The sequence below is a fragment of the Gigantopelta aegis genome, chromosome 6 (genome assembly GCF_016097555.1).
Source record: "Gigantopelta aegis isolate Gae_Host chromosome 6, Gae_host_genome, whole genome shotgun sequence".
In the NCBI taxonomy this organism is placed as follows: Eukaryota; Metazoa; Mollusca; class Gastropoda; order Neomphalida; family Peltospiridae; genus Gigantopelta; species Gigantopelta aegis.
In genome coordinates this window covers 51,430,768-51,451,600 of record NC_054704.1, presented here as the reverse complement: position 1 = coordinate 51,451,600, position 20,833 = coordinate 51,430,768, and the positions used below count along the sequence as shown (strand labels likewise).

General features: G+C 35.9%; 1 protein-coding gene across 2 annotated transcripts in view; it reads right to left on the bottom strand.

Annotated features, from left to right (window-relative positions):
• LOC121375475 overlaps positions 1-18,321 on the bottom strand; it is a 46,492-nt gene extending 28,171 nt beyond the window's left edge. For both annotated transcript variants that reach the window (XM_041502945.1, XM_041502946.1), the window contains exons 1-7: positions 18,126-18,321; positions 10,362-10,481; positions 9,171-9,440; positions 7,889-8,027; positions 7,075-7,247; positions 1,938-2,080; positions 1,280-1,448 (exon numbers count right to left, since the gene is read on the bottom strand). In XM_041502945.1, the coding sequence (XP_041358879.1) occupies positions 1,280-1,448; positions 1,938-2,080; positions 7,075-7,247; positions 7,889-8,027; positions 9,171-9,440; positions 10,362-10,467 (1,000 nt within the window). In that variant the 5' untranslated portion in view covers positions 10,468-10,481; positions 18,126-18,321. The remainder of the gene's footprint in view (positions 1-1,279; positions 1,449-1,937; positions 2,081-7,074; positions 7,248-7,888; positions 8,028-9,170; positions 9,441-10,361; positions 10,482-18,125) is intronic.
• Positions 18,322-20,833: the final 2,512 nt, after the last annotated feature.

Below are 20,833 nucleotides of genomic sequence, written 5' to 3'. Positions count from 1 at the left end.
CCAGTTGATGTGCACTGGTTGGAACAAGAAAAAAACCCCAATCATTTGAATGGATCCATCAAGGTGGTTTGATCCTGCAATGCAAGCACCTCAAGCGAGCGCTCAACCAACTGAGCTAAATCCCACCCCGTGATTATATATAAGAAATAGAATACTAGTCTTATGTCTCTTCGATACCATTAATCAAACAATTGAGCTTTGCCTTTCAAACAACTCTTATCTGATGCCAACTTATGTAATACATTTATTTCAAGTTATTTTCCTGCCTTTATTACACACCAGGGTAAGATATTGCTCATGTCATAACAAATCATTCAATATCCAACTAGTGTAATACTGGCGTGATGTGAGCGTGAAGTAGATCACTCGCCAACCCAATTCATAGAAAAATAATGTGTAGTAGGTCTCGACATCTGCTTACCTCTGCATTGTGGCTTGTTTGCATTTGGTTTGTAATAAATAAAATACTAAACTAGCTTACCTTTCATACCATTTTTATGAAACTCGTGAAAAGTGTTGGTATCTGACTCGCTTTCGCTTTCGCTCATCACCAAAACTGTTCTCTCATTTCATAAAAATGGTATGACAGGCAAAGTCGTTTAGTATTCTATATATATCCAATTAAGGTTCAAGCACGCTGTCTTGGGCACACACCTCAGCTATCTGGGCTGTCTGTTCAGGACAGAGGGTTAGTTGTTAGTGGTTAGTGAGAGAGAGGAGGGTGTAGTGGTTTTACACCTACCCATTGAGTTGTTAAAACTCGCTCTGGATAGGAGCCGGTACCGGACTGTAAACCCAATACCTACCAGTCTCATGTCTGATGGTTTACACATGACACCAACAAGCGATGTTTCTAGTCAATTGCAAATTGTAATTAGCAACTGCTGCTTAATGTTTAAAATTGTGTATTACGGATCACTGAAACGTGTGTAGTGAATTGCAACGCGTTACTGAATAAAAATGTTCCCTGAAATAACACATTCCACGGCCTGTGGAGTGTATTTGAAAGTGGGAAGTGGGTTGGGGTCACTGTCAGTGCAATGACCCGATGGATTAAAATATAAGGGCCCAAACAGCCTGAACCTGTTAGAGTGGTTCATGTGCATGCTCCCCTAAAAACCCATTGAATTTCAGGTGTTAAAATATGGCATTTCCAGCTTTCTGACAAAAAGTTAACAGGGAAAAATGGGAGGGGAGGGGGCAGGTCCCCCTGTGTCCCACTGCACATGCGATACACCATATTGTCATCAATATTCATTTTAATAATAAATATCCATACCCAGCTCATCAGTTTTGACCTCAATAATTGCAGGATCACTCCACCAGCCAATTAACTGTTCTTCCCTTGTTCCAGCTGATTCTACCATTCTGCGAGTAATACTTATTTTATAGTTTGTAAATGGAATTAACTGACATCTTGTTACATGTTTTTCTTCTGTTGTGAATTCCTGCGGGGAAAAAACAACAACAAGAAACCTTTAAGCAAGTACCATCGAAAAATATACATAAATATGAAGATCTTACAATGACAAACAAAATTTGTTAATATCTTTTTTGCATTGAATAATATGTGTCAGAAACACAATAAATTGCATTTTAAACATAATATACATGATAAATGAGATGTTTAAAAATCATTTTAACTTGCAATTTTTCATAGATTATAATGTATTAATGTTGTTATAATAACTATCTTCTAGAAAGTGCAAAAAGTAACAGTCAGTAAAATGTAAACAATAAATTATTAAAACGGCTGCTATACTAAAATATCTTTTTATAAATTGGTTCATGTTAATAGTTCACAAAAAATACAAATAATCCTATAAACATAATATCTTTGATTAAACAAATGCCATATAAATTGTACTATGATATAGAAATATCATTCTGAAGTACTAAATCAAACAGTGGTCTAAGACCCAGTATTACTATCTGACCTGTATGTCTTGATTCCACTGTGATGTCAACTGCACCTTGTGGAGGTATTGGTTCTCACTGTCAATACCATCACTCCAGACTAAACTCAGACATGAACAGTTTAGTTCTGTCACCTTTAGGTCAGTCACACTATATGGTTGGACTGAAATAGAAGAAAAAAAAGTCCAAACACTTTCAATACATGTATTTGTTTCTTCATTTGTCTGAATTGCTGTGACAAAATTAGCAGATTAAAAATGTTTTCAAAAAGTAACCAATTGTAGGCCTAACCAATTGAACTTACTGTAATTAGATGTGATGCTGAACTTACGTGATAGGCTATAGGTAGTACTAAACCAAATAACTTCCGGCTGGGTCAAAGTTCGAGGTGCACCGAACTTTTGATAGAGAAGTGAACACCACAAGTCCTGTGATTGGTTATAAATGTGAGTGTGTTGGTTGTAAAAAATAATAGTTTCATCTGGGTAAAAAAAAAATTGCAATTTTATTTCATCTAGTACCAGTGTGTCAAGTAGCCTTGTGCTTGAAACATGTATGGGGTACCTGTAAAAAAAAGTACTCAAATTTTGTGCGAAACTAGGGTAGTCATAGACGCTACCCGTTATCTCAGAAACGAGCAGCTTGACCCCCATTTTTTTCTGATTCACTTTAAGTGTAAGGGGTGGTAGTATTTATATCTGTGGCGTTTATGTCGGTTGATACGTTGCAGGTAGGAGTTTTAGCCACATATGTTACTATTGTCATCTATGGGATTTGATTTGGTAGTATACACCCTGTAAGTTCAGCATCACATCTAAGTATTATAATAAGTTCAACATCACATCTAATTGATTTGGTAGTATACACCCTATACTTAATTAGGTGTGATGCTGAACTTACTGTAATACTTAGATGTGATGCTGAACTTACATGATAGGCTATACTTAATTAGGTGTGATGCTGAACTTACTGTAATACTTAGATGTGATGCTGAACTTACATGATAGGCTATACTTAATTAGGTGTGATGCTGAACTTACTGTAATACTTAGATGTGATGCTGAACTTACATGATAGGCTATACTTAATTAGGTGTGATGTTGAACTTACTGTAATACTTAGATGTGATGCTGAACTTCCCGTGATAGGCTATACTTAATTAGGTGTGATGTTGAACTTACTGTAATACTTAGATGTGATGCTGAACTTACCGTGATAGGCTATACTTAATTACCGTAGGTGTGATGTTGAACTTACTGTAATACTTAGATGTGATGCTGAACTTACATGATAGGCTATATTTAATTAGGTGTGATGTTGAACTTACTGTAATACTTAGATGTGATGCTGAACTTACCATGATAGGCTATACTTAATTAGGTGTGATGTTGAACTTACTGTAATACTTAGATGTGATGCTGAACTTCCCGTGATAGGCTATACTTAATTAGGTGTGATGTTGAACTTACTGTAATACTTAGATGTGATGCTGAACTTACATGATAGGCTATACTTAATTAGGTGTGATGTTGAACTTACTGTAATACTTAGATGTGATGCTGAACTTACCATGATATACTTAATTAGGTGTGATGTTGAACTTACTGTAATACTTAGATGTGATGCTGAACTTACCGTGATAGGCTATATTTAATTAGGTGTGATGTTGAACTTACTGTAATACTTAGATGTGATGCTGAACTTACCATGATAGGCTATACTTAATTAGGTGTGATGTTGAACTTACTGTAATACTTAGATGTGATGCTGAACTTACATGATAGGCTATACTTAATTAGGTGTGATGTTGAACTTACTGTAATACTTAGATGTGATGCTGAACTTACCGTGATAGGCTATACTTAATTAGGTGTGATGTTGAACTTACTGTAATACTTAGATGTGATGCTGAACTTACCGTGATAGGCTATACTTAATTAGGTGTGATGTTGAACTTACTGTAATACTTAGATGTGATGCTGAACTTACCGTGATAGGCTATACTTAATTAGGTGTGATGTTGAACGTACTGTAATACTTAGATGTGATGCTGAACTTACCGTGATAGGCTATACTTAATTAGGTGTGATGTTGAATGTACTGTAATACTCAGATGTGATGCTGAACTTACCGTGATAGGCTATACTTAATTAGGTGTGATGTTGAACTTACTGTAATACTCAGATGTGATGCTGAACTTACCGTGATAGGCTATACTTAATTAGGTGTGATGTTGAACTTACTGTAATACTTAGATGTGATGCTGAACTTACATGATAGGCTATACTTAATTAGGTGTGATGTTGAACTTACTGTAATACTTAGATGTGATGCTGAACTTACCATGATAGGCTATACTTAATTAGGTGTGATGTTGAACTTACTGTAATACTTAGATGTGATGCTGAACTTACAGGGTGTATACTACCAAATCAAATCCCATAGATGACAATAGTAACATATGTAGCTAAAACTCCTACCTGCAACGTATCAACCGACATAAACGCCACAGATATAAATACTACCACCCCTTACACTTAAAGTGAATCAGAAAAAAATGGGGGTCAAGCTGCTCGTTTCTGAGATAACGGGTAGCGTCTATGACTACCCTAGTTTCGCACAAAATTTTAGTACTTTTTTTTACAGGTACCCCATACATGTTTCAAGCACAAGGCTACTTGACACATTGGTACTAGATGAAATAAAATTGCACATTTTTTTTACCCAGATGAAACTATTATTTTTTTACAACCAACACACTCACATGCATAACCAATCACAGGACTTGTGGTGTTCACTTCTCTATCAAAAGTTGGGTGCACCTCAAACTTTGACCCAGCCGGAAGTTATTTGGTTTAGTACTACCGATACTGATAACATACATTTTTCAAAAAGTGTCCAGCTATGTGTCTTTATGACAACCAGGATCTGGTGTATTCTGACATAAACTGACAACCTCACTGAAACTGTTGTTTCTACAGTGCAACCTAATATAATGTACACCTCAAAAAGCATATATATTGCATATAGTTTTGTACAAATGCAATATGTCACATTAAACAACAAAATGTTTTAAAATAAAATTCCTGAAGATATTTACTTTCAGTTGGGTGTGTGTACTCAGGTATATATGTAGAGACAACAACGATAGTCAGAGTACCTCTACCCCTTTAAAGAATTCCATTAAAACACATGCACTTGATTGACCCCTAGATTATGAAGACTTTAACAGGCACATCAAAGAAATATCAGTATTAAAAAAATACACTGTCTGAGGAAGGAAACACAAACATGACTGTACCTGTATGAAGTAATGACTTAATGTCCTGAACATTAGTGTTGGGAGGAAATCCTGTATGCTGGGTGTGGGTGTCTTCAAGTTACCAGGTGTGGGAATTTCAAATCCATCGGCCATGCTGATTTTCATAATGAACCATCAAAACTACTGGCAGCCACCAATATTCCTGACTATATTTTATTTATAGCCTACTGTAGTTGGAGGTTTTAATAGTTGTGATATCTGGAATAATCATGCAGCTTTAACACATTTATTTTTGATTAATTACTGAAAAAAAAACTATTTTTAAATGACAAAATTACCCGAACATCTATTTTCTTGCATTATTTTCTAATCCGGATGAATACAATATGTACATTAGATGTATTCCTACAATCTGTAATCCAGCATTTTATTTAGCTAGTAAGATTAGGTAATACAGCTTTAACAATAAAATAAATTATCAACTTAATCCAAGGCAGATAATCAAATCTGAAAAAATTGGTTCTGAATCTAGTATAAACTCAAAATGCTTTTCATGAGAGCTAACTAAGTGATTATTAAGAAAAAAAAGTGATCTGGAGATCTAAGTATATGTTTAACAACCTTATTATTATGTACAAATAAGAACAGAAGGCACACTAGTGACAACAAATTTAATTATGTTTTTGGTCAAGTTTTTCTTCAAATTTACTTTAAATTTGGCTTAAAACTACAAATTTGTCTAAAATATAACTTAGCACCCTATAAATATGTCAAAATGACAATAAAAATCAACTTCTTTACAAATTTGAGTTTTCAGAATTTCATACCTAAAAAATTAACAATGTTAATGGAAACTAAAGACATTAACCCACTATTGGCACATGCTATTTTTAATATAAAAATAAATTGCTATTAAAATCTTAGTTCAGGTTGCCTATATATAATACCATATTTAAGAGCAGTTGTATATGGCAAGTCAAATACCATGTAAAAAGAAATTATTGAAATCTTTACAGTATGAATTATAGGCCAAAACCAACTTTTCTTCAGTGCTAACTTTGATTCAAACTCCATTCAGAGCCATGTACAGATTATTGTCAAGGTCAAGGTCATTGTGAACTTGCATGATTGAGTGATGGCTAATTAATCAACCAGTATAGTTTAATTAAATAAAATGACAAAATCATAATATTTTTTATTATGCACTGAATATGTGCTATAGGGTGTATACTACCAAATCAAATCCCATAGACGACAATAGTAACATATGTGGCTAAAACTCCTACCTGCAACGTATCAACCGACATAAACGCCACGGATATAAATACTACCACCCCTTACACTTAAAGTGAATCAGAAAAAAATGGGGGTCAAGCTGCTCATTTCTGAGATAACAGGTAGCGTCTATGACTACCCTAGTTTCGCACAAAATTCGAGTACTTTTTTTTACAGGTTCCCCATACATGTTTCAAGCACAAGGCTACTTGACACATTGGTACTAGATGAAATAAAATTGCACATTTTTTTTACCCAGATGAAATTATTATTTTTTTACAACCAACACACTCACATTTATAACCAATCACAGGACTTGTGGTGTTCACTTCTCTATCAAAAGTTCGGTGCACCTCGAACTTTGACCCAGCCGGAAGTTATTTGGTTTAGTACTACCTACATGATAGGCTATACTTAAACCAGGTGTGATGTTGAACTTACCATGATAGGCTATACTTAATTAGATGTTATATTAAACTTACTGTAATACATGTATTTAGATGTGATGTTGAACTTGCACTGCAATACATGTACTTACATGTGATGTTGAACTTACAGTCATACTTAATTAGATGTGATTTTGAACTTACTGTAAAACTTAGATGTGACATTGAACTTACTGCAAAATTTAGGCATGATGTTGAACTGTTGTGATATCACTGAGTCACCAGTAACACTGTTGTTAGTTACGATCACCATGATGATGTTAAAGTCAAACAAAAACTCCCCCTGTGGCCAGAAACAGGAGCTGATTGAACTGTTCATGCATAGTTGCCATTTCCTGCCTTTAAAACTGTAAAACAACACCAGACATTGGAATAAGATGAGAATGGTCTTTTGGATTTATTACAAAGGTGATAGATTATATTAATCTTACAATGATTTTTTTTTTTTTTTTTTTTTTTTTTAAGTATGCAGCAGTTAACACAGTAATCAGTTTCAGGATAGCTTAAATATCACAGAACAATAAATTTCAAACATTATTATCTTATTGGATGGTATGGCTAGTGACCGGGTCATCACTGTGTGAAGCAACCAATCAAAAGTCTCAAAAGTTATTTCAAACGTTATGTTGGAAACGTGTGTGTGTAAGAAATTACAACGTGTACATGTACTGTAATATTAGTCTCACACAGTGTCTTCCAAATGGCTGTTTTAAAAGAATAAGAATTAATATCTGATAAAATTAATTTGACTGAAGGCGTTAGCCTGAGGTAAAAAATGAAACATTTGTGGGCATGAAATAGACAATAACACCCGCAAATATAAATCGTTTTTCTACAGAACTAACTGTATATGATGTCACTTTCTAATGACATCATTAGCTTTCCGGGTGTTATTTTCATTTGATCCCAGAAAAAAAAATGTTTTTTAACCAATCACAATACAGAACACACTCCAGTCAGTTTACAATATTCAATAAAAAGGGCTTACACCAGAGGATATTCAATTCTGTAAAGGAGAGTTGACTGAATGATGTCACTATGGTGATACTGTATAACTGTCCAGTTGCAAGAAAGAGTTTCAAACCCCAAGACTCTACATTCCACAGACTTGATGGCTTTGAGGGGATCTACAAACGAAAACAGTATTGCACATAGTACTCTGAAATTATTATATTTTCATGTCTTTTCTAAAAATGAGTTCATGATTTTATCACTGCTAGCTATTATTGATAAGTAGGCCCTAGAACTGATATTTTAATTAGTTTTTGTGGTGGTGATGGTGGTGGTGGTAGGTAATAGTAGCAGTAGCAGTAGCTGCAGTAGAAGTAGCAATAGTAGTGATAGTGGTAGTAATAATGTAATAATATATAATATATGTACAATGGAATGTAATATAATAACAGTAAGAAAGAAAGAAAGATAGAAAGAAGGAAAGAAAGAAAGAGAAAGAAAGAGAGAGAAAAAGAAAGAAAGAAAGAGAGAGAGAGAGAGAGAGAGAGAGAGAGAGAGAGAGAGAGAGAGAGAGAGAGAGAGAGAGAAGAGAAAGAAAGGAAAGAAAGAAAAAATAAACAATTAATGCAATAGAAAAATATTTATATAATGAAGGCTACAAGGCTATAAACTTAGAAAAAGGTAATCGTGCATGGCACTGGTTTTCTCATTTTAAAAATCTGACATTCAAGTACAGGAATTTATGCAGGGGGTGTATCTAGACTGGTGAATGAAGTTTGAAAGGTGGTCAAGTTACATGTATGCTCACCTGGAAAATATATTGAAGAACAAAAAAAGGAAAATTCCCTTGAGCAGGGTGGGGTTTTGACCCTGCAGATGCACCTGTGTATAGCTACATGTAGGTACTGTTTAGTCCGAAGGAACGTAGAAAGTGTGGTTCTTTCCGTGTCCAAATAATGTTATATACCCTATATGTAGCTGGCATTAAAAACTTGTAGCACCAGATTTCAACCGTTTCTCAACCAAAATAGTGCAACAAATGGACAAACAAACCAAAAATTAATAACCTACCATACTCACTAAATCCCGACTGAAGTACTTGCATCATTATTAACAAAATAAATCTTACAACGACAACATAAAACATTTCCCCGCCATTTTAAATTTGCTAAATAGAGGGAAGCAACTTGCCCTGCACATTAAGGAAAGTCTTGACCTAGTGTGCACCCTACACTAGTACTGTTAATAAAAATATAACTGAAATATTAAGGGCTGATAACCAGAACTGGTTATAATATGTCCACTTTATAGAAACTTACATTCAACAGATACATATTGTACTCCAAGAAAAAGCACTTCTGGTTTTCTCAAGATACAAATGTAACTTCCTTCATCCTGCAGAGAGGTGACTGGAAGTTCAAGATGGATGACCCTCGGGCCCAGATGTGTGATGTATCTTCTGTCCACTGGGATTCGGTCTTTTTCAAACGTCATCTGACCTGATTCAATATTGCTGTGATTGGTTGTAATGTTGCAAAACAATGAGACATTCTGGCCAATGTAAATGAAAGGATCTTTTGGAGTCACAACTGGTGAAAGAAAATTGAAAAAAAAAATTGAAAAAAATAATGAAAATAACAAATTTATTACCTTATAATACAGACACAGACATCCTGATGAAATATATTTAATATTTTCTCTTTTTCTCTGTTTTTCATATTTTCCTCATAGAAATAAAAAGTCAAATATTTGTGATTGTATCATGTTGTTCACACCTATATGTACTGAGCAATTACTTGTGTCAAAACAAAATAATCTATACCATCACATTTTGCAAACCTTAATATCCAAGCAACATACATATATACAATGTATTACCAGTATATTTGAAATAGAGTTTTAATAAACAGTTCTTCATTTGCAGTGCTATATTCCTAACAAAATGTTGCTGTTGAGTGCATTTTTCTTTAGAAACAACCCTTTAGTGATCAGGGGCAGATTATACTTTAGGTAAGGTGGGTTTCCGAAACAATATGTAAATGTTTATAATTTGAAATTATAAATTTTACGTGGATATCAATTTTGATCTACGTGGTAGGGTGAGGGTTTTTTAGCCAGGTGGGATTCCGTACAACTGGGAAACCCCCTAAAATCTGTCCCTGGTGATTTCTTTAACTGAAAATAACTGAATAAATAGAAGTTTGATTTTTAAGAATTACTTTAAAAGTTAATAAAAAATAAAATAAAACAAAACAAAAAAACCTCAGTAATACTGCAAATAACGTGTAGAATTATTTTGACAGTTTCTATACATCGAACATAAAAGAGAGAAGAATATAATATACAGCTGCTTAAAAAACACCTAAATTTGTGCTGATATTTGGGGAAAATTACTGATAAGACATAGCCAGTTTGCATGTGACCAAACTGAAAAAAAGTCAGGCTTAATTGGCAAGTTTTGCTAAATTGTGAACTTTGTGGACACAAATTTAAAAACAAGATATACAGACCACCAAATTTGTCTGGAAAGATTCCACCCTGAATAATATGCGTCCAAGTAATTATCAATAAAGTCAGCCATGATATGGTGTAGTCTAAATTTCCAACTTTCTTCATCCCATATGAATGATCTACAATAAACAATCATTCTGAGAGTAATGTTAAAGCAAAACATAGATGTACATGTATGTCCCCTTCCAGACCCACAACATAAATCTGCACTATTACACTCTTAGAAATGTTATTATGCTGATTGCATCACTGTGAAATAATAGAGCACATCCAGTCATGATGTCATTAAAAGGGCTAATGTAAAGCCCATGAAACACAAACTTCATTTGTAGCTTTATGTACGGGCCTCGGTCGGTGGCATCATGGTTAAGCCATCCGACATAAGGTTTGGTAGGTACAGGGTTTGCAGCCCGGTACCGGCTTCCACCCAGAGCAAGTTTTAATGACTCAGTGGGTAGGTGTAAGACCACTACACCCTCTTCTCTCTTACTAACCACTAACATCTAACCAACTGTCCTGGACAGACAGCCCAGATAGCTGAATTGCATGCTTGAACCATAATTAGATATAAGCATGAAAATAAGTTGAAATGAAATGTAGCTCTATGTGATAAAAGTATACATGAAATGTCGTGATGATGTGATGGTTGCAATATTTCCTACATTCAACATTCATATGATAACTGTTAAAAATGGGGAATTATTAGCCATATGGTTAAAAATATCTTGGTATATATCAAAGTGATACATGTATGTCCCACTAGAATGGCAAGTGGGACGTAACACTTTTGACGTCATCGACTGGCATACTACAACCTTACAGGAATGTCAACAAAACGAGATAAAGTAAAGTGTGTTTTATTTAACGACGCCACTAGAGCACATTGATTTTTTTTATCTTATCATCGGCTATTGGACGGATCTTTTATCTGCGCTTCCCACAAGCAGGATAGCACAGACCATGGAATTTGTTGAACCAGTTATGGATCACTGGTCAGTGCAAGTGGTTTACACCTACCCATTGAGCCTTGCGGAGCACTCACTCAGGGTTTGGAGTCGGTATCTGGATTAAAAATCCCATGCCTTGACTGGGATCCAAACCCAGTACCTACCAGCCTGTAGACTGATGGCTTAACCACGACGCCACCGAGGCCGGTCTGTATACATGAAGACAAACCTGTAGAGATCAAGACAAACCTGCATTTAAATAGCTATTTGAGCAGGCACATATGGTTAAGGACCACACAGATTTTGAGAGGAAACCCACTGTCGCCACTACAAGGGCTACTCTTTCCGATTACACCTACCCATTGAGCCTTGCAGAGCACTCACTCAGGGTTTGGAGTCGGTATCTGGATTAAAAATCCCATGCCTCGAATGGGATCCAAACCCAGTACCTACCAGCCTGTAGACCGATGGCCTAACCATGACGCCACCGAGGCCGGTATACAAAATGAGATAAGTGATATAAATTAAGATTGATAATGGGTAATAAATAGAATATTAAACTTGCTACCATTTCGTATCATGTTTATGTCCCTCATGAAATAATTTTCATTGTCACTCACTAAAGCTTGTGACAATTGAAAATTATTTCACTCGGAACATAAACATGATATGAAATGAAAGCTTGTTTAATATCCTATAAATCCTAATGAAACTCAATCTTGATCTGTACCTGTAAAATATAAAGCTTTATTACCCATCTAGTAAATATCTGAGTGTGTCGTACACATTTTGTATGTACAAATTCTGTGAACTTCCCATGGTATCTAACCTCATATTTGTTCAGTCAGATATTAACATTTTGTAAAATTGTTTCTAGCTAAAACAAGTGTAGTATTCTATATAAATATACGCTAAATTACAGCTTAATATTCTTAAGCTTAACTCTACAAGATAAGCTATAAAGAACATTTTAGCTCAATATCTTGACACATTGCAAAAACAAAAAGGTCCTGATAACTGTGATGATTGTATACACTATCTTATAGATTCAATGACCATACATGTAACTCTGATTTAAAATAAAACTCAAACTTGATCTGCAGCTTTATAATACAATATAAAGCTATACACAATTACAGCTCAATATATGCTCAAAGAAAAGTCTGGGAACTGTAATGATCGCAATATCTCCTAAGTGCAAGGGGTATAACTCTGTCAAAATAAGGCAAAAATTAATCCCCATTAAAGTCAAAATTGATCTGTAACTCTACATGATAAAGGTTATATAAAATTTCAGCTCAACATCTTGAGACATGGTCAAAAGGTCCAGAGAATCGTATGCAGGACAGACAGAAAGACAGGACAGGACAGGACAGGACAAGACAAGACAAGACAAGACAGGACAGGACAGGACAGGACAGGACAGGACAGGACAGGACAGGACAGGACAGGGACAGGGACAGGGACAGGGACAGGGACAAGGACAGGACAGGACAGGACAGGACAGACAGACAGTGACACAATCTATAGTCCATCCCATCATTCTATTAAAATGTTTTCTGTAAATAATTTCAGTTTGGTTTGACTTACAAAGTAAAAGTGTTTTGGAAATAACAAAGAAACACAATTTGTGTGTATAATTTACAAATCAATCGGCTCGGAAATATATAACTTGTAGTTAATTACATAGTATGAAAACAAATTTTGATCCCTGTGGGACGGACTATAGTTGAACCTGCAGAGGACTAAAAATAATTAACAATAATAATAATTTAAAAACTACTACATATATCATATGGCATACTTTGACAGCCTTTGATATACCAGTCATGGGACACTGGGAATGGGATGGGAAACGCTAAATGGGTCTGCCAAGGTTCGATCCTATCATCCAAAAACCACAGACAAGCGCTCTATCCACTGAACTTGGGCAGGATGTAGCACAGTGGTAAACAGCTCACCATTGTTCGAAATAATCACTTGTCCCGACAAGTGAAAATCTATTCGGACAAGCAAAATGTGCCGCAGTGGTTGTCCAGTGTACAAGTAAAAACATTTCAGTGCAGTTTCATTTTGAGCAATCCCAAACATCATCCTGGTACTTGAATAAAACAATCTGTTTATTTGGACAAGTGAAAATATTGGCAGACAAAGAGATTTCTCGATGTACTTGTCTTGTGGACTAGTAAACATGTTTTGCTTATTTCTATCACTGCTCACCTGATACACAGTCAGTTTAGGATCAACCTCTGTCAGTACGCCGATTAGGTTATTTCTTATTCCAGCCAGTGCACCACGACTGGTATATTAAAGACCATGGTATGTGCTATCCTGTCTGTGGGATGGTGCTTATAAAAGATCCCTTGCTACAGTTACAATTACCAAATGTTTGACCTCCAATAGCCTATTATTAATAAATCAATGTGCTCTAGTGGTGTTGTTAAACAAAACAAATTTTTAACACTTTTTTCTGTTCACTGAACTAAATCATGGCCCTGAAGTGCATGTGGTGTATGGCCTTAAATCTCCGAGCCATTAAAACTCGCTGGGAGGGATTATAGGCAATGATATCATTTGTCAATACACCACTGTGGCCAGTTTGGATCTGTGATTATATCATGCTTAAATTATCTTCTAACATGTCCAGACATTCTTGACATTGGTTTTAAAATAGATTCTTAAAAGAAAAATCTCATCAAAGTTGTTGTTAAATCAAGCATTAAATTATATTATGTGTACAAAAGATAATTTTCCAACCGGTCTCTGTTAAATAAATAAATATATACATATATATGCATGCATAAACATGAATTCATGCATACATGCACACGTACAAGTACATACACACACACACACACACACACACATGCACACACACACACACACATGCACACACAGACACATGCATGCACACACACAAGTACACACACATACACACATTCACACACACATGCACACACAGACACATGCATGCACATGCACAAGTATACACACACACACACATGCACACACGGACACATGCATGCACATGCACAAGTACACACACATATGCACACACAGACACATGCATGCACACGCACAAGTACACACACACACATGCACACACACAAATGTATGCACACGCACAAGTACACACACAAGTACACACACATACACACACATGCACACACAGACACATGCATTTACATGCACAAATACAAACAAGTACACACACACATACACACACATGCAAACACAGACACATGCATGCACACACACAAGTACACACACACACACACATGCACACACAGACACATGCATACACACACAAGTACATACACATACACACACACATACATATGCACACACAGACACACATGCACACACAGACACATGCATGCACACGCAAACACACTTGATATATATATATATACTACTCAAAAGAATTTAAGGGTCAAAAATTTATAACCAAATAAGTTTCAGAGTGTATTAGATTGATGATGTAAACTACACCAAACTTTTTATTTATTGTTCCATATTTACAAAAAAACACAAATAAACGTCACTGTATACAAGAAAGTCACATGACATGTTGTCAAAGTTGAAGGTTGTCAAACATGGATTTTACACATTAGAACATTCGTTTATTAGTGTGTGAATCCATCCCTGGCGCGAATACACTCGACACATCGTTGCCTCATGCTGTTGATCAGACGTCTGAAGAACTCTTGGGGAATGGCTTGCCACTCTGCCATAAGAAGTTGACCCAGATCATGAAGGTTGGCCGGAGGGGCATGGTTATCCTGAACTCTCCTGCCTAATTCGTCCCAGGCGTTCTCTATTGGGGCCAAGTCAGGCGAATATGCTGGCCAATCCTTCCTGGTGATACCTTGTTGTCTGAGAAAGTCCGTTACCACCCTGGCGCGGTGGGGTCTGGCATTGTCATCCTGTAGAACTGCCCCGCCGCCAATCTGCTGAAGGCCTGGGAGAACCAACGGCCGGATAATCTCATTCAGATAGCGGATTCCATTCAGATTGCCATCCACCACATAGAGGGGGGGTCCTGTGGTGGATAGAGATGCCGTCCCACACCATGACGCTGCCACCACCGAACCGGTGACGTTGTCTAACGTTAACGTCAGCGAAGCGCTCTCCAGGACGTCTGTAGATACGAAGCAGACAGTCGTTGAACTGGAGACTAAACCTGGACTCATCAGTGAACATCACTCGACCCCACTCAACACGTTGCCACCGCAGATGAAGCGTGCACCAGTGATGTCTGGCCATTCTGTGACGTGGTAGGAGTGGTGGTCAAACAGCCTGGCGACGGCAGCGTAGATTATTGACGATTGCGTATGGTTTGATTAGACACTCGAGTTCCAGTCGCAGTCCGCAGATTGTCACGTAATCGGCGTGCAGTGGTTGTGCATTGACGTAGAGCCATATTGATGATGTAGCGGTCCTCTCTATTTGTAGTGCTTCGGGGTCTTCCCGAAAGTGGACGATTTCGAACAGAATTCGTTGCTTGGTACCGTTGCCACAGTCGGCCAACGACACTCTGACTGACACCAAGTCTCAGAGCAACATTTCTTTGCGTATTGCCATCCTGAAGCCAAGCAATAGCCCTTCCTCGATCTTCGATAGTCAGTTGACATCGTACCATTGTCAAATTTGGAGTGTGCACCGTACACGAACGCAAGCTCCAATTATACGGAAATTCAGCATTGGGAACATGGAATACACATGCAAAGCATGCAAATGAAGCGCTTTGTCAAAAAGCAAGTTATGGGCACTTAGCAGACCTTTCGCTTTCGCCCTAATTTACGTGCAAATGTAAGCATGTTTTCGCCATTAGAGCTAGTCGACAGTGTCAATGACAGTGGATTTTAATTCATTTATGGGTTGCTTAGACCCACTTTCGTCAAAATGGAACAATACCATGCGTGACATTATGGTCTAGCTAATATAAATGACATTCAGAAAATAATGTCGAAAATATCGTCTGACCCTTAAATTCTTTTGAGTAGTATATATATACATGACAATAATCAGGTCTGGGTTTTTTTTTATCAATATTCTTTTATCACACTCTAATTATTATGTCACTTAAATCTACGTCATCATAATGTATACCCATAACCAAATTCTAGCATTCCCAAAGATGATTACATTATGGTACATACCTGTATATATGCTTGTTTAATTTGTTAGGAATAGCCAAGTCAGGTTCTCAGAAACTAACTTTTATGGGTGCATGATATATGATTTCCTGTCTGACAGAAACTAAGATATTAGTTTTACTAATTAAAATGACAAACTTTCACCCAACTTTCAAATAAAGTTTAATTTTTTAAACCTTGGTCCGAATTTAATAAGACTATTTATATCTTATTAACATTGCCCTTTAAAGGGGGCCACCGGCCTTGGTGGCATCGTGGCAGGCCATCGGTCTACAGGCTGGTAGGTAATGGGTTCGGATCCCAGTCGAGGCATGGGATTTTTAATCCAGATACCAACTCCAAACCCTGAGTGAGCAAGGCTCAATGGGTATTTGTAAACCACTTGCACCGACCAGTGATCCATAACTGGTTCAACAAAGGCCATGGTTTGTGCTATCCTGCCTGTTGGAAGTGCAAATAAAAGATCCCTTGCTGCTAATCGGAAGAGTAGCCCATGTAGTGGCGGCAGCAGGTTTCCTCTCAAAATCTGTGTGGTCCTTAACCATATGTCTGACGCCATATAACCGTAAATAAAATGTGTTGAGTGCGTCGCTAAATAAAACACTTCTTTCTTTCTTTCTTTCTTTAAAGGGAGCTAACACTGCCCTGAGACTAGTTCAAGGAGAATAATTTTTATCTCCCATTAGCATGTGAATTTATATATGGTATCAACATGGAACATTTTGTCTGTTATTTCTTTTACATTCATCTGGGTATGAAAACAAATATCATCTGCAAACTTATGTGAGAACAGCTTCGCCGACACACACAGTTTGTGGATGATTTTTTTCTTCAAAACCTGATGAACGTAAAAAAAACCACCTGGAAAATTCTTAATTGGTTCTAATTAACAATAGGTATTAGTTTGTTCACACCAAATTGTTGTTTAAATCATTAAGTTTAAGAACATGCCACAATACTGACTACTTACAACAGAAGAAGCTTTAATTTTAGTTAATCATAATTAAAGAAAAATGCTGAAGATATTTACTAGCTCTTAATTAATTTTGTTACATGTATATTAATTTCCTAAAATTTCTTGTTACATCTTGCTCCGAACTGTCAAACTGGACAATCATTATTACAGTTTAGTATTAAAATTTCTGGCATGACATCTTGCTCCGAACTGTCAAACTGGACAATCATTATTACAGTTTAGTATTAAAATTTCTGGCATGACATCTTGCTCCGAACTGTCAAACTGGACAATCATTATTACAGTTTAGTATTAAAATTTCTGGCATGACATCTTGCTCCGAACTGTCAAACTGGACAATCATTATTACAGTTTAGTATTAAAATTTCTGGCATGACATCTTGCTCCGAACTGTCAAATTGGACAAAACCATCATTATTACACAGTTTAGTATTAAAATTTCTGGTATTACACTTTGCTCCAAACTGTTAAACTGGACAAAACTATCATTATCAAATACAATTTAGTATTTAAATTTCTGGTATTGTATACACCTTGCTCCAAACTGTCAAACTGGACAAAACCATTATTATTAAACACAGTTTAGTATTAAAATTAGTAAAATGAAATTTAATTACTTTTTAACTCTAGCTGCTAGACGTACATGTAATGTTCTTAATAATTAATCCACAAAAAACAAACCTGCTCATTTCTCATCCATGTTCTAACATTGCACCTTACTTCAGCTTGAGTCTGGCGCTCGAACAAAGGATCGGTCTGCTCATGGATTCACCTATATTTTTAGTCCTCAAGTCCAACACATTCCAATAATCATTCAACCATTGTCTGAGCTGTCCTAGTTTTTCAGATTCTTGTTAGATATCCCATCAAAAGCCAACCAAAGCCACGCTTCACCAGAAAAAACTAAAACAACATGAAATGACTAGGAACAATTTATTTATCAAGTTACATGATTAAATGTTATCTACATGTGCATGCTTGTCAAGGGCCAAATCAAATCTGAAGTAACTAAGGGGCAGTAAAAAAACCTAGTAACCAACAAAAATAGCGTGCTGTAAAAAAAAAAAGAGTTTTTATACATACCCCTTCCCCCTTTGTTATGTAAAGACAACTCCCCCATCTAACATTACATATAACACTCATAAATATCTACCCCCTTATCTTCCCTGTCATTATGACATAATTTGACCAAAATTATTATTATTTTTTTTTTTGTATTTATGTTTGATCTGTTTGGTAATAAATACTATAGTTAGTCCCATCCTCCTACAAAAATGTTTTTTGGTAAATAATTTCAGTTTGGTATGACGTATATAAAAAAAAAAAAATTGGAAATAACAAAAAAATTGTATTTTTGTGTGCATTTTAGAAAACAGTTGGCTCAGAAATAAACAACTTGTAGTAAATTCCATAGTATGAAAAAGGCATTCCTTGTGGAAAGGACAATAGATAAAAAAAACATTTTTAAAGAACAATATAGCAGTGACTGCCTGCATTTGACTTCATAAATAAAAAGCAGATAATGTTATGTTAATCTTAACAAACACACCTGTCCCTTCCGAATAACATTTCAGAAAGAAAACCATGGTTCCACCTTTCCCCACTAGAGCATTAAGGAATTGTTGAATACCCCCCTAGAGGGCCCACCATATTTTCGGTTGGGCAGCTAATATTGTGTCTCAGATGGCTAGTCACTTGTATCAATTCTCCAGGATTCACCCTGGTCCCCCTAATTCTTTAATAGCAATTTGGCAAAATTGGTCAGAAGATCTGGAGCCAGAAACCCGCTACATTTTTCTATTAGTAGCAAGGGATCTTTAGTGTGCACCATCCAACAGACAGGATAGCACATACCATGCTCTTTGATATACTAATCTGGGTACACTGGCTGGATCGGGAAATAGAATAATGGGTCCACCGACAGGGATCGATCTCAGACCAACCACACGAGGTGAGCACTTTTACCACTTTACCGTTTTCCCCCATATAGAAACATCAAAGGGACATTCCTGAGTTTGCTGCATTGTAAGATGTTTCCAACTAATAAAATATTTCTACGATTAAACTTACATATATAATATATTTTCTTGTTTAGAATATCAGTTTCTGTATATTCAATGTGTTTCTGGTCGTCTTAATATTTGTAAGAAGCCCAAACTGGATTTTGTCTTCAAATAATTTAGTATGTACGAAAAAATCTTTTTTAGGAAATAAAATGAAATTTAACCTAGTACAAATATTAGAATGATCAGAAACACGTTTAATATACAGCCACTAATAATTTATGCAGAAAAATATATTTGATATGTAATTACAGTCATCAAAAAGTCTCCGTTAGTCGATAACATCTGAAATATTGCAGCAAACTCAGGAATGTCCTTTTAATAAAACTCCATCATAAATGTGCCCACTTAAAAAAAGAAAAAGGTAGGCCTATGCCTACTCATGGTCCACTTTCTGCACTAAAACAATATTAAGTAAATATTTAAAAATAAAATTATATTAATTGGCTATTGTTGTAGTTGCTATTGTTTCATCATCTTCTCTCCTTTTTTTCTTTGCTTTTTCTTTTATTTATCTTCTTCCTGTTTTGAAATATGTATTTTAGCACCAAAAGACCTATAGATCTGGTTGCCTGTTCCACTTGTTCATCCAATAACCCTTCCCTTACAAAAATCTGTTAGCTATAAACTAGCCCGAGTACTCTGACTGCATGGGCGTACATAGGATTTTGAAAAGGGGGGTTCCAATACATAGGATTTTGAAAAGGAGGGGTTCCAAAATAGATTGCAGAGATATTGGGCATATATTTCTATGTTGAGTAAATATAATAATGTCAGATATCAATGTCAGATATATTAAATTATAAAAAAAGCGATTTCAGGGGGGGTTCGGTCGAACCCATCGAACCCCCCCATGTACGCCCATGAGCTAGTCCCGATGGATGGGACATGCTCTCTTACAGTCAGAGTACTCGGGCTAGCTATAAACTAGTTACTGTTGTATATTATAATATGCCTATACAAAAACATGTTTTATATATAATGAATTGTGCATAAAAATTACTATCTGATAATATTGTATGTATACTGAATGTTAAAAAAAAAAAAAAAAAAAAACCCCACTAAAAAAACACCTTACGTTTTTTAATTTCAGTAATTTCATGGGAGATAACTCTCCCAACCTTGTAAAGTGCCAAACGAAATGGGGATTTGCAGCATTTGGAGCCTGTTTTTAGTTCATCAAAACTTTAAATGCATACAGCAAAACGACCACAGTTGGTTTGGTTTCTATAAAGGAAGCAATAATCTCTGTAAATATGTCACTAGCTAGTAATTAATTACAGTCAACCTATTTTTTTAATGTCATGTATTAATGATGGTTCCCCC